General features: G+C 45.2%; 2 protein-coding genes and 1 long non-coding RNA gene across 3 annotated transcripts in view; 1 reads left to right on the forward strand and 2 right to left on the reverse strand.

Annotated features, from left to right (window-relative positions):
• Positions 1-679: 679 nt before the first annotated feature.
• Positions 680-7,987, reverse strand: LOC306772480 (glucosamine-6-phosphate deaminase 2). The gene is made up of 6 exons (XM_079261968.1): positions 7,774-7,987; positions 7,607-7,708; positions 5,537-5,719; positions 4,893-5,077; positions 4,623-4,797; positions 680-931 (listed from the first exon to the last, which is right to left on the reverse strand). The coding sequence occupies exons 1-6, from the start codon at positions 7,895-7,897 to the stop codon at positions 873-875; spliced, it is 828 nt and encodes a 275-aa protein (XP_079118094.1). The 5' UTR covers positions 7,898-7,987; the 3' UTR covers positions 680-872.
• A 1,386-nt stretch (positions 7,988-9,373) lies between these two features.
• Positions 9,374-18,242, reverse strand: LOC306772750. The gene is made up of 2 exons (XR_013771780.1): positions 18,036-18,242; positions 9,374-9,688 (listed from the first exon to the last, which is right to left on the reverse strand). It is a non-coding gene; the product is annotated as an uncharacterized lncRNA (long non-coding RNA).
• Positions 18,243-18,518: 276 nt separating this feature from the next.
• The window catches only part of rrh (retinal pigment epithelium-derived rhodopsin homolog), a gene marked incomplete at its 3' end in the record, with an annotated part of 70,478 nt that continues 66,454 nt past the window's right edge, over positions 18,519-22,542 (forward strand). Inside the window, exon 1 of the mRNA XM_079262299.1 lies at positions 18,519-18,610. The remainder of the gene's footprint in view (positions 18,611-22,542) is intronic.

Genomic DNA, 22,542 nt, shown 5'->3' on the forward strand with positions numbered 1-22,542 from the left:
GGATACCTAGTTAGGATAACTAGTTAGGATACCTAGTTAGGATACCTAGTTAGGACCCAAACCTGCTTTGTTCTTCTGCTTCATCTGCTTTCACACCAGAGTAAAGACCAGAGCCCAGACCAGAGTCCAGACCAGTACCCACAGCAGAAACCAGACCAGAGTCCAGAGGAGAAACCAGACCAGAGTCCCGACCAGAGTCCCGACCAGAACCCAGAGCAGAAACCAGACCAGTACCCCGACCAGAGGCAGCATTTAGCTGTAAACAAGTGGAACAAACTGGAGATGAAACTCACACCAAATGTAGAAACTTTAGCATCCAGGTTCAAAACGTTTCCTTCTCATGCGCTTGCATGAAATCTGCACAGTAACTTTAATCTTGTTTTTAATGATTTAAATATGATTGATGTTTTTGCTATTTATCTTTATGCTTTTTATACATGAAAGGTTCTGAACAAATAAACTTGCCTACTTTATACTGGTTCAGTCCAGGTACTGGACTGGAAGATGAAGACCCCCAGAAAGCTGTAGAACTGATGGTAAGGGCGACTTTAGAAAATTACAGCAGGTTTAAGTTTAAAATATTTTATTCACTTCGGCAAATAAAGAAGAACACCGATAAAAATACAGTAACAAGCATCTAAACAGACTAAAGAACCAGAACCAAAGAACATTGGTGTGAAATTGGTGATCAGCTGTCGGATAAATAAGACGCTCTTCTTCTGTGGTGTTAACTGATGTAAGAGTCTCGATGGAAACCAAACCCGGATCAGTACATCCTCTTATGTGGATTATCTGAATACAGCAGTCCCTTTCGATCCAGTAACTCCTTTATGTTCTGGTCCTTCAGAAGGGGGTCCGCGGCTCATTGCATTTCACTGGTTCTTAATGCTCAGAACCGGGTCGACTAGTTTATTATGAACGTGCATCAAACCTGCAGGGCAGAAAGAAACATGGGGCAAAGGTTAGGAGAACCGTGACTCGTCGTTCTTTCCTGCTAATGAGTAGGGCTGCAACTAACGGCGTCTTTAATAGTCGACTCGTCACTGACTATTGAAGCTTTCATTATGTGGCAAATGATAATAAACACAATAAAAATGGTACTGCAATAAAAAATGTCTCTTTTACTCAACTTTGCTGCTGAAAGGCTAACCCTTTCGGGGGGGGCGTGATGGGTTGGGTGTGTGTATGATGGAGTGTGCTTGTAAATAAGGAGGACTGAATGTAGAAGGAGGGGGTGTAGGAGTGTGTGTGTGTGTGTTTGTGTACAGTGCAGTGTATAAATGGGGACGGGGTGGGGTGGGCATGTGAGCATGTAAATGGAGCAGTGTATAAGTGGAGACGGAAGGGTGGGCTGGGGCGTGTGTGTGTGGCATAGACTGCATATAAAAGATGGACGGAGCCTCCGTGACGTCAACCATACGTTTCTGAAGAGCTGAATTGAAGCTCGGTGGGCGGTTCCTACCATCACCATCTTGGCAGGTGACTGAGTCGTCATTCTTTCCTGCGACTGAGTCGTCATTCTTTCCTGCGACTGAGTCGTCATTCTTTCCTGCGACTGAGTCCTCATTCTTTTCCTGCGACTGAGTCCTCATTCTTTCCTGCGACTGAGTCCTCATTCTTTTCCTGCGACTGAGTCGTCATTCTTTCCTACGACTGAGTCCTCATTCTTTCCTGCGACTGAGTCCTCATTCTTTTCCTGCGACTGAGTCCTCATTCTTTCCTGCGACTGAGTCGTCATTCTTTCCTGCGACTGAGTCCTCATTCTTTTCCTGCGACTGAGTCGTCATTCTTTTCCTGCGACTGAGTCGTCATTCTTTCCTGCGACTGAGTCGTCATTCTTTTCCTGTGACTGAGTCGTCATTCTTTTCCTGCGACTGAGTCGTCATTCTTTCCTGCGACTGAGTCGTCATTCTTTTCCTACGACTGAGTCGTCATTCTTTTCCTACGACTGAGTCGTCATTCTTTCCTGCGACTGAGTCGTCATTCTTTCCTGCGACTGAGTCGTCATTCTTTCCTGCGACTGAGTCGTCATTCTTTTCCTGCGACTGAGTCGTCATTCTTTTCCTGCGACTGAGTCGTCATTCTTTCCTGCGACTGAGTCGTCATTCTTTTCCTACGACTGAGTCGTCATTCTTTCCTACGACTGAGTCGTCATTCTTTCCTACGACTGAGTCGTCATTCTTTCCTGCGACTGAGTCGTCATTCTTTCCTGCGACTGAGTCGTCATTCTTTTCCTGCGACTGAGTCGTCATTCTTTCCTGCGACTGAGTCGTCATTCTTTCCTGCGACTGAGTCGTCATTCTTTTCCTGCGACTGAGTCGTCATTCTTTTCCTGCGACTGAGTCGTCATTCTTTCCTGCGACTGAGTCGTCATTCTTTCCTGCGACTGAGTTGTCATTCTTTCCCACGACTGAGTCGTCATTCTTTTCCCACGACTGAGTCGTCATTCTTTTCCCACGACTGAGTCGTCATTCTTTTCCCACGACTGAGTCGTCATTCTTTTCCCGCGACTGAGTCGTCATTCTTTCCCGCGACTGAGTCGTCATTCTTTCCCGCGACTGAGTCGTCATTCTTTTCCTACGACTGAGTCGTCATTCTTTCCTGCGACTGAGTCGTCATTCTTTCCTGCGACTGAGTCGTCATTCTTTTCCTGCGACTGAGTCGTCATTCTTTTCCTGCGACTGAGTCGTCATTCTTTCCTGCGACTGAGTCGTCATTCTTTTCCTACGACTGAGTCGTCATTCTTTTCCTGCGACTGAGTCGTTATTCTTTCCTGCGACTGAGTCGTCATTCTTTCCTGCGACTGAGTCGTCATTCTTTTCCTGCGACTGAGTCGTCATTCTTTTCCTGCGACTGAGTCGTCATTCTTTCCTGCGACTGAGTCGTCATTCTTTCCTGCGACTGAGTCGTCATTCTTTTCCTACGACTGAGTCGTCATTCTTTCCTGCGACTGAGTCGTCATTCTTTTCCTACGACTGAGTCGTCATTCTTTCCTGCGACTGAGTCGTCATTCTTTCCTGCGACTGAGTCGTCATTCTTTTCCTACGACTGAGTCGTCATTCTTTCCTGCGACTGAGTCGTCATTCTTTCCTGCGACTGAGTCGTCATTCTTTCCTGCGACAGTCGTCATTCTTTTCCTACGACTGAGTCGTCATTCTTTCCTGCGACTGAGTCGTCATTCTTTCCTGCGACTGAGTCGTCATTCTTTTCCTACGACTGAGTCGTCATTCTTTTCCTACGACTGAGTCGTCATTCTTTCCTGCGACTGAGTCGTCATTCTTTCCTGCGACTGAGTCGTCATTCTTTCCTGCGACAGTTGTCATTCTTTTCCTACGACTGAGTCGTCATTCTTTCCTGCGACTGAGTCGTCATTCTTTCCTGCGACTGAGTCGTCATTCTTTCCTGCGACTGAGTCGTCATTCTTTCCTGCGACTGAGTCGTCATTCTTTTCCTACGACTGAGTCGTCATTCTTTCCTGCGACTGAGTCGTCATTCTTTCCTGCGACTGAGTTGTCATTCTTTTCCTACGACTGAGTCGTCATTCTTTCCTGCGACTGAGTCGTCATTCTTTCCTGCGACTGAGTCGTCATTCTTTCCTGCGACTGAGTCGTCATTCTTTTCCTGCGACTGAGTCGTCATTCTTTCCTGCGACAGTCGTCATTCTTTCCTGCGACAGTCGTCATTCTTTCCTGCGACTGAGTCGTCATTCTTTCCTGCGACTGAGTCGTCATTCTTTCCTGCGACAGTTGTCATTCTTTTCCTACGACTGAGTCCTCATTCTTTTCCTGCGACTGAGTCGTCATTCTTTCCTGCGACTGAGTCGTCATTCTTTCCTGCGACTGAGTCGTCATTCTTTCCTGCGACTGAGTCGTCATTCTTTCCTGCGACTGAGTCGTCATTCTTTCCTGCGACTGAGTCGTCATTCTTTCCTGCGACTGAGTCGTCATTCTTTCCTGCGACTGAGTCGTCATTCTTTCCTGCGACTGAGTCGTCATTCTTTCCTGCGACTGAGTCGTCATTCTTTTCCTGCGACTGAGTCGTCATTCTTTTCCTGCGACTGAGTCGTCATTCTTTTCCTGCGACTGAGTCGTCATTCTTTTCCTGCGACTGAGTCGTCATTCTTTCCTTCGACTGACTTATCATTTATTCACGCATCTGACTTGTCGCCGTAGCAAGCAGAAAAGCCTAAGATGACGCTATGTAGCTGCCTTGCACAAGCTGCAATTCTACTAGGCGTATGCGTTCAACACCCGCAAATCACAATTGTTGTTTGTTGAAATTTAGAAATGTTGTTTTTATTTTGGAAAGGTTTAGTCTATAGCTATAGTCTCATAGATGCACACACAAACACACGGTAAAACCCCTGAACAGGTCTTTCAACTAAAAATGTATAAAAAAAACAATATTTATATCTGGATAAACATCTGGATGATGGTGCGTGTACATGATGTCTTGAAAATCCACCTTGGCCAGAAACCAGTCCAGAACTGGGGCGATGAGGACAATACTTTATGTAATTCAACTTGGTTGGAGGTGTTTGGAAAAGGGGACATTAGGAACTGGTATGAGAAAGAGAACCAGCACCATAACCACCAGGAAGGCTGTCTCCATTCAAGTCTTACCTTTGAAGTATTTCACGGTTTTGACTCGGAGCTCTAGTGTGGCATCCTCGTCACAGACAAAGATGGTGCGTGGATGCTGCTGGAAGGCTGACACTGTCCACATGTGGTTAACTCCATCCTCGATAGCCTTGTACAGGGCGAAGGCCTTGTGGGCTCCGGTGATCAGGATCATCACCTGGGGACAGACCAGAACCTTGACAAGACATAATGATCCAGGAACCTGGACCAACATCTGGGATCCGGGGCTGAAAAATGGACAGAAACACTGACCTCCTTGGCGTCCATCACTGTTCCCACGCCAACAGTCAGAGCCATTGTGGGAACCTTGGAGAGGTCATTCCCGAAAAAGCGAGCGTTTGCCACGATGGTGTCCTTGGCCAGCGTCTTCACTCTGGTCCTGGAGACAAGGCTGGAGCCAGGCTCGTTAAAGGCGATATGACCATCAGGCCCGATTCCTGCAGAGAGACTGTCCACGATTATGCCATGAAAAGATGGAAAACCTCCACTTCCTCACCCATCACGTCTCTGTCCACCATATCTCCGTCCTCCATGTTCCTGTCCACCATATCTCCGTCCTCCATGTCCCTGTCCCCCATTTCTCCTTCCTCCATGTCCCTGTCCACCATATCTCCATCCTCCATGCCCCTGTCCCCCATATCTCTGTCCTCCATGTGCCTGTCCCCCATATCTCCGTCCTCCATGTCCCTGTCCCCCATTTCTCTGTCTCCCAAGTCTTTGTCCCTCCTGTCCCTGTCCCTCCAGTCTGTCCCCATATCTATGTCCTCCACGTCCCCGTCTACCAAGTCTTTGCCCCTCCTGTCTCTGTCCCTCCAGTCTGTCCCCCATATCTCTGTCCTCTGTGTCTCCGTCCCCCATACCTTTTCATTACCATCTTTGTCCCCTATGTCTCTGACCTCCAACAAACAGCTGGATCCCTCCGGCCTCAGAGATCTTCTTCTCATAAGTGAGACACTCTGCATCCAGGTCTTGAGCATTTCCGTCCAGGATATGGACGTTGGCGGGATCAATGTCAATGTGCTTGAAGAAGTTGTTCCACATGTAAGAGTGATAACTCTCTGGATGGGAACGAGGAAGACCTGTGGGACAAAGTAGAGACTCAAGTCCTCAGAACCTCCTTTCAGAGCTTCATTAGACCAGGTTCTAATCGTCTGTAAGATGATTGCTAAACAGTTGACGTTATATAGTCTGATCGTCCTGAAGGACACGGTACAAGACTGGAACATCTGTCCAGATAAAATCAGTATTACGTCTTACTTTCTCTGGTAGACCAGCTGAAGAGCTGTTGGACTGTTAGTGATGGTGCAGAGATCAAAATGAAGATGTTAGCATGCTGCATCTGTAGCCTAGCAACATTCACAGGCTGTATTTGTTAACCAGCAACCACGAAGATGGTGTAATCACTGGCTGTTTGCAGCCGTATCAGGTGTGATATAAGACATTACCAGGAGAACTCAAGTTAATGATATGGAACTCCATATCCTGGCAGGAACTGAAACGAGTCCCCAATAGGACAGAGTCTAAAGGGCTATTGTTGCCCCCAACTGAACCATGTCCCTGATGGGACAGAGTCTACAGGACTATTGCTCCCCCCAACTGAACCATGTCCCTGATGGGATGGAATCTACAGGACAATTGCTGCCCCTGACTGAATCGAGTCCCTGACAGGACGGAGTCTACAGGACTATTGCTGTCCCCAACTGAACCTAGTATGGTACAGAGTCTACAGAACTATCCCTGCCCCCAACTGAACCGAGTCCCAGACGGGACACAGTTTACAGGACTATCCCTGCCCCCAACTGAACAATGTCCCTGATGGGACAGAGTTTCCAGGACTATTGCTGCCCCCTACTGAACCGAGTCCCTGACAGGACGAAATTTACAGGACTATCCCTTCCCCCAAATGAACCGAGTCCCTGACGGGACAGAGTTTACAGGACTATTGCTGCCCCCAACTGAACCGAGACCCTGACGGGACGGAGTCTACAGGACTATCCCTGCCCTCAACTGAACATAGTCCCTGACGGGATGGAGTCTACAGGACTATTCCTGCCCTCAACTGAACAATGTCCCTGATGGGACAGAATTTACAGGACTATTGCTGCCCCCAACTGAACCGAGTCTCTGACGGGACAGAGTTTACAGGACTATCCCTTCCCCCAAATGAACCAAGTCCCTGACGGGACAGAGTTTACAGGACTATTGCTGCCCCCAACTGAACAGAGTCTCTGACGGGACAGAGTTTACAGGACTATCCCTTCACCCAAATGAACCAAGTCCCTGACGGGACAGAGTTTACAGGACTATTGCTGCCCCCAACTGAACAATGTCCCTGATGGGACAGAGTCTACAGGACTATCCCTGCCCCCAACTTAACCTAGTCTCTGATGGGACGGAGTCTACAGGACTATCCCTGCCCTCAACTGAACAATGCCCCTGATGGGACAGAGTCTACAGGACTATCCCTGCCCCCAACTTAACCTAGTCTCTGATGGGACGGAGTCTACAGGACTATCCCTGCCCTCAACTGAACAATGCCCCTGATGGGACAGAGTCTACAGGACTATCCCTGCCCCCAACTTAACCTAGTCTCTGACGGGACGGAGTCTACAGGACTATCCCTGCCCTCAACTGAACAATGTCCCTGATGGGACAGAGTTTACAGGACTATTGCTGCCCCCAAATGAACCGAGACCCTGACGGGACGGAGTCTACAGGACGATCCCTTCCCCCAACTGAACCTAGTCTCTGATGGGACGGAGTCTACAGGACGATCCCTTCCCCCAACTGAACCGAGACCCCTGGAGCCTACAGGACTATACTGACATAAATGCAGAAATTCGCTGCACTTTGCTGCCACCTGGTGGCAGATCTTACAATGACAACATCATCATCATCGGTCCTCTTCCTCCCTTTCTTCTTAGTCACTATGGAAACTTGACGCGCATGACGACAATAAAACTCACCGACATACTCATCCATGTTGAAGGTCTTGACATGTCTGAAGGACAGGTCTCCGCTGCGGTAGAACTGGATCAGTTTCTGGTAGCATCCGAACGGAGTGCTGCCTGAAACGAGAGGCCGCCGTCAGAGCCGGTTCTACCCGGTTTCCCGTCGCTGCGCGCGGACTCACCTGTTGGCAGACCCAGGGTGAAGTACCGATCCGCTGACGGCTGGAATTGGATGATCCGGTTCCGGATATATTTGGCGGCCCACTCGCTGGCCGCCTCATAGCCGTCCAGGATCACGAGCCTCATGGTTTACAGGAAGCTACTGTTAGGGTTAAGACCGAGTTAGAACTTAACCAGTTGTTGGTTAACTAGCTCTACCACAACTAGATTTGTGTTTCTTTTCAGACGGCAGGACTGTTCAGTCACATGACCCACCGGTCAGGTGACAATGTAAAAATATGGAAGCCTGCAAGGTCCAAAGCAGGTAAAATAAACATTAGTTGCGGCCTTTTACTTCTTCATGTTTTATGTGAAACATTGAATCGTCCTGTTGATAAACTGAGGCCTAAACTGTCCAAAACAAAATCACACACGCTGTCAAGGAAACCCGTTTCCATGGACACCAGGAGGTCTATGGACACCAAGAGGTCCATGGACACCAAGAGGCCCATAGACAACAGGAGGTCCATGGACACCAAGAGGCCCATGGACACCAGGAGGTCCATGGACACCAGGAGGTCCATAGACAGCAGGAGGTCCATGGATACCAAAAGGCCCATGGATACCAGGAGGTCCATGAACACCAGGAGGCCCATGAACACCAGGGGGCCCATGGACACCAAGAGGCCCATGAACACCAGGAGGTCCATGGACACCAGGGGGCCCATGGATACCAGGAGGTCCACGAACACCAGGAGGCCCACGGACACCAGGAGGCCCACGGACACCAGGAGGCCCACGGACACCAGGAGGTCCACGGACACCAAGAGGTCCATGGACACCAGGAGGTCCATGGACACCGAGAGGCCCATGGACACCAGGAGGTCCACGGATACCAGGAGGTCCACGAACACCAGGAGGTCCACGGACACCAGGGGGCCCACGGATACCAGGAGGTCCACGAACACCAGGAGGCCCACGGACACCAGGAGGCCCACGGACACCAGGAGGCCCACGGACACCAGGAGGCCCACGGACACCAGGAGGCCCACGGACACCAGGAGGTCCATGGACACCAAGAGGTCCATGGACACCAGGAGGTCCATGGACACCGAGAGGCCCATGGACACCAGGAGGTCCACGGATACCAGGAGGTCCACGAACACCAGGAGGTCCACGGACACCAGGAGGCCCACGGACACCAGGAGGTCCATGGACACCAAGAGGTCCATGGACACCAGGAGGTCCATGGACACCGAGAGGCCCATGGACACCAGGAGGTCCATGGATACCAAGAGGCCCATGGAACCAAAGTCTGGTCCTGAAGATCCGCTATGCTGCTGGATTTTGATGCATCTCTTCTCTAACTCACCAGAAGTCCTCATGTCCTTCAGCTCTGCAGACACCAGGTAATAAGACTCAGGGGTGATGGAGAAGAGACCTAAAACCTGCAGGGCTGGACTTGGCCACCTCTGGTCCACATGTAATGGGAGATGATGGGACTCAGATTCAGAGACAATCATTTTGAACATCTCTTAAACTTATGGACATGCTGAGGACAGAGACGAGGTCTCAGGAGACCAGCAGAAACATGAGGACAAAATCTGCCAATCAACAACCAGAGACATGATGAACAATTTTATTCTGTAACGTATCCGTTTGGAGAAAATACACAAGTACACGGAGGGCCAGAGCCTCGGCTGGATCTGGGTCAGGAACTGGAACTGAGTCTGGGACAGGATCTGGGACAGGGACTGGAACTGTAGGAGGTGGAGATGTAAAACTGGTTCCACATTGTCCTCTACAGAGGACAGTTAAGATGTTCGCCCATGTGGGTCCCGATCACTCCTTCTTCTTGTAGTCCTCCAAGTGGGCCAGAATCCATCCCGATGGTCCCAGGATGGCCAGCGAGAACAAGCCCATCCCAACTGCAGTTTCCTGGAAAACAACCAATCAGCATGAAGAACCAGGGGAAGACAGAACAGAGCCAGAATACGTCCAAAAACCCCCAGAAAACCACAATCCAGACTTCCTGTGCAGAACCAGACCAGCTCAGACCTTCAGGATGGGAACATTTGTTCTACGCTGACTGGGCCGGACTTCCAGACATCCAACCAGTTGGAAGGTCTTTTAATCCCACGAGAGACGTGAACTCACAAACAACTAAACAAACAAACAACTAAAACATTTTGGTGAAACAAGTTCCTTTTCAATACTTGGAGTAAAAACTTGTGAGAAAATGTTTCAAGTTGCTGAAATCGGTCACAGTTCTGGACCAGCAGAGTTCTGGACCAGGAGAGTTCTGGTCCAGGGCCTAACCCGATCCAGGGCTGTTTATGGAAAAGCCCCAACAACCCGTCACTGGTCTTACTGGTCTGACTGGTCTGACTGGTCTGACTGGACTGACTGGTCTGACTGGTCTGACTGGAGTGACCGGGAGCCCAGACGGGTTTATTTAAGAGAAAAATATTCTGTTTGGAAAGAAAAGAGCAGTGAAGGTTCAGAGCGGTACGACATGTAAAAATTCACTTTAACATTTTCATTTCTTGCTTTTATTCTTTATTTCTGAAACTTGTAGCTCCTTCCTGTGTTTCCCTGTAAACCAGTTAACGAGTGAAACGCGGCTGGTTTAACCAGTTAACTAGTGTAACGCTGCAGCTTTAGCCAGTTAAACTAGTGTAACGCTGCTGCTTTAGCCAGTTAACTATTGAAACGCTGCTGCTTTAGCCCGTTAACTAGTCAAACATTGCTGATTTAACCAGTTAACTAGTGAAATGTTGCTGATTTAACCAGTTAACTAGTGAAACGCTGCCGCTTTAGCCAGTTAACTAGTGAAACACTGCTTATTTAACAAGTTAACTAGTGAAACGCTGCCGCTTTAGCCAGTTAACTAGTGAAGGCTTGCAGCTTTAGTCAGTTAAGTAGTGAAACGCTGCTGCTTTAACCAGTTAACTAGTGAAACATTGCTTATTTAACCAGTTAACTAGTGAAATGTTGCTGATTTAACCAGTTGACTAGTGAAACGCTGCTGCTTTAGCCAGTTAACTAGTGAAACTTTGCTTATTTAACCAGTTAACTAGTGAAACCTTGCAGCTTTTGCCAGTTAACTATTGAAATGCTGTCGCTTTAGCCAGTTAACTAGTTAAACCTTGCAGCTCTAGTCAGTTAACTAGTGAAACGCTGCCGCTTTAGCCAGTTAACTAGTAAAGCCTTGCAGCTTTAGTCAGTTAACTAGTGAAACGCTGCTACTTTAGTCAGTTAACTAGTGAAACGCTGTCGCTTTAGCCAGTTAACTAGTGAAACGCTGTCGCTTTAGCCAGTTAACTAGTGAAACTTTGCTTATTTAACCAGTTAACTAGTGAAACCTTGCAGCTTTTGCCAGTTAACTATTGAAATGCTGTCGCTTTAGCCAGTTAACTAGTTAAACCTTGCAGCTTTAGTCAGTTAACTAGTGAAACGCTGCCGCTTTAGCCAGTTAACTAGTAAAGCCTTGCAGCTTTAGTCAGTTAACTAGTGAAACGCTGCTACTTTAGTCAGTTAACTAGTGAAACGCTGTCGCTTTAGCCAGTTAACTAGTGAAACGCTGTCGCTTTAGCCAGTTAACTAGTGAAGCCTTGCAGCTTTAGCCAGTTAACCAGTGAAGCCTTGCAGCTTTAGCCAGTTAACTAGTAAAGCCTTGCAGCTTTAGTCAGTTAACTAGTGAAACGCTGCTACTTTAGTCAGTTAACTAGTGAAACGCTGTCGCTTTAGCCAGTTAACTAGTGAAACGCTGTCGCTTTAGCCAGTTAACTAGTGAAGCCTTGCAGCTTTAGCCAGTTAACCAGTGAAGCCTTGCAGCTTTAGCCAGTTAACTAGTGAAGCCTTGCAGCTTTAGTCAGTTAACTAGTGAAACGCTGCTACTTTAGTCAGTTAACTAGTGATACGCTGCTGCTTTAGCCAGTTAACTAGTGAAACGTTGCTGATTCAACCAGTTAACTAGTGAAACACTGCCACTTTAGTCAGTTAACTAATGAAACGTTGTTGATTCAACCAGGTAACTAGTGAAACACTGCTGCTTTAGTCAGTTAACTAGTAAAACACTGTCGCTTTAGCCAGTTAACTATTGAAACCTTGCAGCTTTAGTCAGTTAACTAGTGAAACGCTGTCGCTTTAGCCAGTTAACTAGTGAAACGTTGCTGATTCAACCAGTTAACTAGTGAAACGCTGCCACTTTAGTCAGTTAACTAGTGAAACACTGCCGCTTTAGTCAGTTAACTAGTGAAACACTGCCGCTTTAGTCAGTTAACTAGTAAAACACTGCCGCTTTAGCCAGTTAACTAGTGAAACGTTGCTGATTCAACCAGCTAACTAGTGAAACGCTGCAGCTTTAGTCAGTTACCTAGTGAAACGCTGTCGCTTTAGTCAGTTAACCAGTGAAACGTTGCTGATTCAACCAGTTAACTAGTGAAACACTGCTGCTTTTGCCAGTTAACTATTGAAACCTTGCAGCTTTAGCCAGTTAACTATTGAAACGCTGTCGCTTTAGCCAGTTAACTAGTGAAACCTTGCAGCTTTAGCCAGTTAACTAGTGAAACGTTGCTGATTCAACCAGTTAACTAGTGAAACGCTGCAGCTTTAGTCAGTTAACTAGTGAAACGCTGTCGCTTTAGTCAGTTAACCAGTGAAACGTTGCTGATTCAACCAGTTAACTAGTGAAACACTGCTGCTTTTGCCAGTTAACTAGTGAAACCTTGCAGCTTTAGCCAGTTAACTATTGAAACGCTGTCGCTTTAGCCAGTTAACTAGTGAAACGTTGCTGATTCAACCAGTTAACTAGTGAAACACTGCTGCTTTAGTCAGTTAACTAGTGAAACGCTGTCGCTTCAGCCAGTTAACTAGTGACACCTTGCAGCTTTAGTCACATAACTAGTAAAATGCTTCTGCTTTAGCCAGTTAACTAGTTAAACCTTGAAGCTTTTGCCAGTTAACTAGTGAAACCTTGCAGCTTTAGCCAGTTAACTATTGAAACGCTGTCGCTTTAGCCAGTTAACTAGTGAAACCTTGCAGCTTTAGTCAGTTAACTAGTGAAACGCTGCCGCTTTAGCCAGTTAACTAGTGAAACGTTGCTGATTCAACCAGTTAACTAGTGAAACACTGCTGCTTTAGCCAGTTAACTAGTGAAACCTTGCAGATTTAGTTAGTTAACTAGTGAAACGCTGCTGCTTTAGCCAGTTAACTAGTTAAACGCTGCAGCTTTAGCCAGTTAACTAGTTAAACACTGCTACTTTAGCCAGTTAACTAGTGAAATGCTGCCGCTTTAGCCAGTTAACTAGTGAAACGTTGCTGATTCAACCAGTTAACTAGTGAAACACTGCTGCTTTTGCCAGTTAACTAGTGAAACCTTGCAGCTTTAGCCAGTTAACTATTGAAACGCTGCAGCTTTAGCCAGTTAACTATTGAAACCTTGCAGCTTTAGTCAGTTAACTAGTAAAACGCTGCCGCTTTAGCCAGTTAACTAGTGAAACGTTGCTGATTCAACCAGTTAACTAATGAAACGTTGCTTATTCAACCAGTTAACTAATGAAACGTTGCTTATTCAACCAGTTAACTAGTGAAACGCTGCTGCTTTAGCCAATTAACTAGTGAAACGCTGCCGCTTTTGCCAGTTAACTAGAGAAACGTTGCTGATTCAACCAGTTAACTAGTGAAACACTGCTGCTTTTAGTCAGTTAACTAGTGAAACGCTGTCGCTTTAGCCAGTTAACTAGTTAAACGCTGCAGCTTTAGCCAGTTAACTATTGAAACCTTGCAGCTTTAGTCAGTTAACTAGTAAAACGTTGCTGATTCAACCAGTTAACTAGTGAAACGTTGTGGCTTTAGCCAGTTAACTAGTGACACCTTGAAGCTTTAGTCACTTAACTAGTCAAATGCTTCTGCTTTAGCCAGTTAACTAGTGAAACGTTGAAGCTTTTGCCAGTTAACTAGTGAAGCCTTGCAGCTTTTGCCAGTTAACTAGTGAAACCTTGCAGCTTTAGTCAGTTAACTAGCGAAACGCTGCCGCTTTAGCCAGTTAACTAGTGAAACCTTGCAGCTTTAGTCAGTTAACTAGTGAAACGCTGCCGCTTTAGCCAGTTAACTAGTGAAACGCTGCTGCTTTAGCCAGTTAACTAGTGAAACACTGCTGCTTTAGCCAGTTAACTGGTGAAACACTGCTGCTTTAGCCAGTTAACTAGTGAAACGCTGTCGCTTTAGCCAGTTAACTAGTGAAACCTTGCAGCTTTAGTCAGTTAACTAGTGAAACGCTGCCGCTTTAGCCAGTTAACTAGTGAAACGCTGCTGCATTAGCCAGTTAACTAGTGAAACACTGCTGCTTTAGCCAGTTAACTGGTGAAACACTGCTGCTTTAGCCAGTTAACTAGTGAAACCTTGCCGCTTTAGCCAGTTAACTAGTGAAACCTTGCCGCTTTAGCCAGTTAACTAGTGAAACCTTGCCGCTTTAGCCAGTTAACTAGTGAAACCTTGCAGCTTTAGTCAGTTAACTAGTGAAACGCTGCCGCTTTAGCCAGTTAACTAGTGAAACGCTGCTGCTTTAGCCAGTTAACTAGTGAAACGCTGCTGCTTTAGCCAGTTAACTAGTGAAACACTGCTGCTTTAGCCAGTTAACTAGTGAAACACTGTCGCTTTAGCCAGTTAACTAGTGAAACCTTGCAGCTTTAGTCAGTTAACTAGTGAAACGCTGCCGCTTTAGCCAGTTAACTAGTGAAACGCTGCTGCTTTAGCCAGTTAACTAGTGAAACACTGCTGCTTTAGCCAGTTAACTGGTGAAACACTGCTGCTTTAGCCAGTTAACTAGTGAAACGCTGTCGCTTTAGCCAGTTAACTAGTGAAACCTTGCAGCTTTAGTCAGTTAACTAGTGAAACGCTGCCGCTTTAGCCAGTTAACTAGTGAAACGCTGCTGCTTTAGCCAGTTAACTGGTGAAACACTGCTGCTTTAGCCAGTTAACTAGTGAAATGTTGCCGCTTTAACCCATTAACTAGTGAAACACTGCTGCTTTAGCCAGTTAACTGGTGAAACACTGCTGCTTTAGCCAGTTAACTAGTGAAACCTTGCAGCTTTAGTCAGTTAACTAGTGAAACGCTGCCGCTTTAGCCAGTTAACTAGTGAAACGCTGCTGCTTTAGCCAGTTAACTAGTGAAACACTGCTGCTTTAGCCAGTTAACTAGTGAAACGCTGTCGCTTTAGCCAGTTAACTAGTGAAACCTTGCAGCTTTAGTCAGTTAACTAGTGAAACGCTGCCGCTTTAGCCAGTTAACTAGTGAAACGCTGCTGCTTTAGCCAGTTAACTAGTGAAACGCTGCTGCTTTAGCCAGTTAACTGGTGAAACGCTGCTGCTTTAGCCAGTTAACTAGTGAAACGTTGCCGCTTTAACCCATTAACTAGTGAAACACTGCTGCTTTAGCCAGTTAACTAGTGAAACCTTGCCGCTTTAGCCAGTTAACTAGTGAAACCTTGCCGCTTTAGCCAGTTAACTAGTGAAACCTTGCAGCTTTAGTCAGTTAACTAGTGAAACGCTGCCGCTTTAGCCAGTTAACTAGTGAAACGCTGCTGCTTTAGCCAGTTAACTAGTGAAACGCTGCTGCTTTAGCCAGTTAACTAGTGAAACACTGCTGCTTTAGCCAGTTAACTAGTGAAACACTGTCGCTTTAGCCAGTTAACTAGTGAAACCTTGCAGCTTTAGTCAGTTAACTAGTGAAACGCTGCCGCTTTAGCCAGTTAACTAGTGAAACGCTGCTGCTTTAGCCAGTTAACTGGTGAAACGCTGCTGCTTTAGCCAGTTAACTAGTGAAACACTGCTGCTTTAGCCAGTTAACTGGTGAAACACTGCTGCTTTAGCCAGTTAACTAGTGAAACGCTGTCGCTTTAGCCAGTTAACTAGTGAAACCTTGCAGCTTTAGTCAGTTAACTAGTGAAACGCTGCCGCTTTAGCCAGTTAACTAGTGAAACGCTGCTGCTTTAGCCAGTTAACTGGTGAAACACTGCTGCTTTAGCCAGTTAACTAGTGAAATGTTGCTGCTTTAACCCATTAACTAGTGAAACACTGCTGCTTTAGCCAGTTAACTGGTGAAACACTGCTGCTTTAGCCAGTTAACTAGTGAAACCTTGCAGCTTTAGTCAGTTAACTAGTGAAACGCTGCCGCTTTAGCCAGTTAACTAGTGAAACGCTGCTGCTTTAGCCAGTTAACTAGTGAAACACTGCTGCTTTAGCCAGTTAACTAGTGAAACGCTGTCGCTTTAGCCAGTTAACTAGTGAAACCTTGCAGCTTTAGTCAGTTAACTAGTGAAACGCTGCCGCTTTAGCCAGTTAACTAGTGAAACGCTGCTGCTTTAGCCAGTTAACTGGTGAAACACTGCTGCTTTAGCCAGTTAACTAGTGAAATGTTGCCGCTTTAACCCATTAACTAGTGAAACACTGCTGCTTTAGCCAGTTAACTGGTGAAACACTGCTGCTTTAGCCAGTTAACTAGTGAAACCTTGCAGCTTTAGTCAGTTAACTAGTGAAACACTGCTGCTTTAGCCAGTTAACTAGTGAAACACTGCTGCTTTAGCCAGTTAACTAGTGAAACACTGCTGCTTTAGCCAGTTAACTGGTGAAACACTGCCGCTTTAGCCAGTTAACTAGTGAAACGCTGTCGCTTTAGCCAGTTAACTAGTGAAACCTTGCAGCTTTAGTCAGTTAACTAGTGAAACGCTGCCGCTTTAGCCAGTTAACTAGTGAAACGCTGCTGCTTTAGCCAGTTAACTGGTGAAACACTGCTGCTTTAGCCAGTTAACTAGTGAAACGTTGCCGCTTTAACCCATTAACTAGTGAAACACTGCTGCTTTAGCCAGTTAACTGGTGAAACACTGCTGCTTTAGCCAGTTAACTAGTGAAACGTTGCTGCTTTAACCCATTAACTAGTGAAACGCTGCTGCTTTAGCCAGTTAACTGGTGAAACACTGCTGCTTTAGCCAGTTAACTGGTGAAACACTGCTGCTTTAGCCAGTTAACTAGTGAAACGTTGCCGCTTTAACCCATTAACTAGTGAAACACTGCTGCTTTAGCCAGTTAACTGGTGAAACACTGCTGCTTTAGCCAGTTAACTGGTGAAACACTGCTGCTTTAGCCAGTTAACTAGTGAAACGTTGCTGCTTTAACCCATTAACTAGTGAAACACTGCTGCTTTAGCCAGTTAACTGGTGAAACACTGCTGCTTCAGCCAGTTAACTGGTGAAACACTGCTGCTTTAGCCAGTTAACTAGTGAAACGTTGCTGCTTTAACCCATTAACTAGTGAAACGCTGCAGCTTTAGCCAGTTAACTGGTGAAACACTGCTGCTTTAGCCAGTTAACTGGTGAAACACTGCTGCTTTAGCCAGTTAACTGGTGAAACGTTGCTGCTTTAACCCATTAACTAGTGAAACGCTGCTGCTTTAGCCAGTTAACTGGTGAAACACTGCTGCTTTAGCCAGTTAACTAGTGAAACGTTGCTGCTTTAACCCATTAACTAGTGAAACCTTGCTGATTTAATCGGGTAGCTAGTGAAACGACCAATGTGGATTAATCTGCAGGATCGTTTCCAATCATGTCGACGGATCATTAATTGACGATGATGCGCTTCCATCAAGAATCTTCAGAAATCCTCAAAGGTCAGCTGCCCCCCCGCCCCCCCCGCTCACAGCAGATCTTGGTTTTACAGGTTTTAGGCCGACTACCAAGCTTCAAAGGTGGAATCTGACCCCAGAGATGGAGTTTTATGTGGCAGGAGAATTTGGTTTGCTCCCCGTTATGTAGAATCTATTCGGGTTATTTTCACAGATTATGAACCCTAACATGTAGTTTATTGTATCTGATGGCAAAACCAGAATGAACTGCAAAGTTAGTGTCGAGCATCACATGAAATCAGGCTGTTTGAGGATTTATGAAGATTCCACATGTTGTTGACAGAAATGCACATGTTATTGACAGAAATGTATTGATTATTTGTGTTTAATGACAATAAAATATTATTTTTGTTAACGCTAGCTAGTGGCTAACGGCTAACACAGAAGCCGGGCCAAATAATACAGAAATATTACATTTAATATTTTATACCGCTGTGAAATATCCTATGTTAGTTTTACTAACAGTAAAACCTGATGCAGCTCGTACACATGATATAAAATCAGATTTATGGATGACGGTCAACTTGTGACCTCAAAGCCAAGGACAGCGGCTAGCTGTTAGCATCAGTTAGCACCCGCAGCTCCAGCAGCAACAAAACTTACAAAAACTCCGATTTTCTCCTTTGGCGGTCTGGTGTACACGCTGGCCTTCTGAAAGACGGTGTGTCCCCGTAAGACAGCCGCGGAGCGGGAAGCCACGGTCCTCAGGAGCCCCGACATGTTGATCTGAAGAGAAGCGGTCAATGCGGAGGAGAAGCAGGAAGTGATGCAACACCGGGTCGGCGGGCTGCTCATAGACATAAAACACATAGACGCTGCATAGTATCGCGCGAATAGACATAAAACACATAGACGCTGCATAGTATCGCGCGCATAGACATAAAACACATAGACGCTGCATATTATTCATAGACTGTATATAAAGAGATGGACGGAGCCTCCGTGACGTCACCCGTAGGTTTCTGAAGAGCTGAATTGAAGCTCGGTGGGCGGTTCCTACCGTCGCCATGTTGGCAACGTCTCTCCCGGAAAATACAAATATGGGCAAAGAGGGGGATCTGAGAGGGCAGCCGTGAGCGTCATGGTGGATGATTGACATCGAGCGAACTCCAAGCTTTCTGTAGCTAAGAGCTAACCGAGCTAACCCGGAGATAACAGGAGCTAATCAGCTAACGGAGGTAAGCGGGCTAAAGCTAAGTCACGTTGTTAACCGGCTAAAAACCGCGGTTGTTCTACGTTCTAATTACTTGAAGCCAGAGATTGGTACCTGTCAATCAAAAGGACACGCCCCTAAATATGCAGAATTTCGAGATTAAATTACTTTTAAACGGGCGAGTTAGAAAAAAATTCACTCCCCCTACAGTTGTCATGAAGGTAAACCTGACCTATTAAACCTAAAATGGATTTTTGTTCCAGGCTGTAAACATGTTTATTCCTGCTGTAAACATGTTTTTTCCTGCTGTAAACATGTTTATTCCTGCTGTAAACATGTTATTTCTGCTGTAAATGTGTTTATTCCTGCTGTAAACATGTTATTCCTGCAGTAAACATGTTTATTCCTGCAGTAAACATGTTTATATCTGCTGTAAACATGTTATTCCTGCTGTAAACGTGTTTATTTCTGCTGTAAACATGTTTATATCTGCTGTAAACATGTTATTTCTGCTGTAAACATGTTTATATCTGCTGTAAACATGTTATTTCTGCTGTAAACGTTATTCCTGCTATAAACATGTTTATTTCTGCTGTAAACATGTTTATTCCTGCTGTAAACATGTTTATATCTGCTGTAAACATGTTATTTCTGCTGTAAACATGTTTATATCTGCTGTAAACATGTTATTTCTGCTGTAAACATGTTTATTTCTGCTGTAAACATGTTTATTCCTGCTGTAAACATGTTTATATCTGCTGTAAACATGTTATTTCTGCTGTAAACATGTTATTCCTGCTGTAAACATCTTTATTTCTGCTGTGAAGTTGTTCTTTTTAACATGGGAGTCTATGGAGATTTGGTCTGTTTTGCAGCCCCTAGTGGATGAAGGGGGAACTGCAGTTTTATGGACTTCCGTTTAGGCTTCACTTTTAACCGCCGGAGGTTGCCGTTTGGTAGTATCACACTCATTGACATAATATATACATATACTGCATTGTATCACGCTCATAGACATAATGTATACATAGACTCATAGTTTGGTTCGTTACAAAGTACAGATATATTGTTATGGTACAGATCACTGTAAAACATTAAAAACTAGGTGCTGAAATATTTTTATAATGCTATTTAACAAAGACATAAGGCAGCTACAGTATAAATACATTCATTCATTCATTTTCCAAACTGCTTAATCCAATGAAGGGTCGCGGGGGAAGCTGAAGCCTATCCCAGCAGTCTTTGGGCGAAAGGCAGGGTGCACCCTGGACAGCTCGCCGGTCCATTGCAGGGCAATATAAATAAATGTATAAATGATTTGATACTAACATGTTTGATTGTTTATTGACTCATTTGGATTTATCTATTTTTATCTGGGCAAATAACAAATTATTATTCAACCTTGTGAAATGTAATTCCACACAATCTGCTTTCAATAATTCACCGGTTTTTGCAACCATATGTTGAACAAAATACGGGAATAGTTGCTGCTTTCTCTTGACTACAATTGACTTTTTCTTTTATTTACATTTATCAATCTGTTAATATAGAGATACAGCTGTACAAAGTCTGAAAATAAAGTATTTTATCAAAACCGTACAATTCAAAAGTTAACCAGAAAAACACTCAGAGAGCGTAAACCTCAAAGACCTTTAAAAAGTTCCAGTATCCAAACGATGGTCTAGATCACCACCAAAATGAAATCAGTTCTTCCTTTTCACATTTCAAACAAGTCCTGAAAATTTCATGAAAATCCATCTATAACCTTTAAAGTTGCCTTGAACACAAACACATAAGTAAGATAAGGAGTAAAATATACCATTTGCATTTACTAGATTATTCACTGTGTTAACATTATTTATAAACCAGTTATGTAGAAAGTGTTTTGTTTGTGTGTAAAATATATGCGTTGTTCCACATAACACAGTTATGTGGAGAAACTACATTGACTATGCAGCAAGACTCGAAAGCAGAGACCCATCCAATATGGTGGAGGCGCTGGGTGCTTCTCAACTCAGGTTGTGCACACCTCTGAGTCTAAAAACAACATAGACTACCAGGTGTTCTACAGACTACGTAGACTACCAGGTCTAAAGACTACATAGACTACCAGGACTACAGACTACATAGACTACCAAGTCTACAGACTACATAGACTACCAGGTGTTCTACAGACCACATAGACTACAACGTGTTCTACAGACTAAATAGACTACCAGGTCTAAAGACTACATAGACTACCAGGTGTTCTACAGATTACATAGACAACAGGTGTGAAACAGACTACATAGACTACAAGGTCTACAGACTACATAGACGACCAGGTGTTCCACAGACTTCCTAGAAAACCAGGTCTACAGACTACATAAACTACCAGGTGTTCTACAGGCTACATAGACTACCAGGCGGTCTACAGACTACATAGACTACCAGGTGGTCTAGACACTACATAGACTACCAGGTCTACAGACTACATAGACTACCAGGTGTTCTACAGAATACATAGACTACCAGGTGTTCTAAAGACTACATAGACTACCAGGTGTTCTACAGAATACATAGACTACCAGGTGTTCTACAGACTAAATAAACGACCAGGTGTTCTTCGGACTACATAGACTACCAGGTGATATACAGACTACACAGACTACCTGGTGTTCTACAGACTGCAGAGACTACCAGGTGTTCTACAGACTACATAGACTACCAGGTGGTCTAAAGACTACATAGACTACCAGGTGATATACAGACTACACAGACTACCTGGTGTTCTACAGACTACATAGACTACCAGCTGTTCTACAGACTACATAGACTACCAGGTGTTCTACAGACTACATAGACTACCAGGTGTTCTAAAGACTACATAGACTACCAGGTGGTCTACAGACTACATAGACTACCAGGTGTTCTACAGACTACAGAGACTACCAGGTGTACAGACTACATAGACTACTGAGTCGTCTACAGACTACATAGACGACCAGGTCTACAGACTACATAGACTACCAGGTCTACAGACTACATAGACTACCAGGTGATCTACAGACTACATAGACTACCAGGTCTATAGACTACATAGACTACCAGGTGTTCTACAGACTACATAGACTACCGAGCGGTCGACAGACTATATAGACTACCAGGTCAAAAGACTACATACAATACCAGGTGATATACAGACTACATAGACCACCAGGTGTTCTACAGACTACATAGACTACCAGGTGTTCTACAGACTACCTAAACTACCAGGTCCACAGACTACATAGTCTACCAGGTGTTCTACAGACTACATAGACTACCAGGTCTAAAGGCAACATAGATTACCAGGTCTAGAGACTACATAGACTAGTAGGTGTTCTACAGACTACATAGACCACCAGGTCTACAGACTACATAGACTACCAGGTGTTCCAAAGTATACATAGACAACCAGGTCTACAGACTACATAGACTACCACGTGTTCTAAAGACTACATAGACTACCAGGCGTTCTACAGACTACATAGACCACCAGGTCTACAGACTAAATAGACTACCAGGTGTTCCAAAGAATACATAGACTACCAGGCGTTCTACAGACTACATAGGCCACCAGGTCTACAGACTACATAGACTACCAGGTGTTCCAAAGTATACATAGACAACCAGGTCTACAGACTACATAGACTACCAGGTGTTCTAAAGACTACATAGACTACCAGGCGTTCTACAGACTACATAGGCCACCAGGTCTACAGACTACATAGACTACCAGGTGTTCCAAAGTATACATAGACAACCAGGTCTACAGACTACATAGACTACCAGGTGTTCTAAAGACTACATAGACTACCAGGCGTTCTACAGACTACATAGACCACCAGGTCTACAGACTACATAGACTACCAGGTGTTCTACAGACTACCTAAACTACCAGGTCCACAGACTACATAGTCTACCAGGTGTTCTACA

The sequence above is a fragment of the Telmatherina bonti genome (assembly GCF_933228915.1).
Source record: "Telmatherina bonti genome assembly, chromosome: 22".
NCBI lineage: Eukaryota > Metazoa > Chordata > Actinopteri > Atheriniformes > Telmatherinidae > Telmatherina > Telmatherina bonti.

What these genes read in the sequence shown, in the direction of transcription:
- LOC306772480 (XM_079261968.1), bottom strand. Translation starts at nt 7,897, where the DNA reads ATGAGGCTCGTGATCCTGGACGGCTATGAGGCGGCCAGCGAGTGGGCC. An exon ending in CACCCTGGGTCTGCCAACAG is followed by an intron (nt 7,709 to 7,773) that starts GTGAGTCCGCGC and finishes CTCTCGTTTCAG; the next exon opens with GCAGCACTCCGTTCGGATGC. An exon ending in CAGTGATGGACGCCAAGGAG is followed by an intron (nt 4,798 to 4,892) that starts GTCAGTGTTTCT and finishes GTCTGTCCCCAG; the next exon opens with GTGATGATCCTGATCACCGG.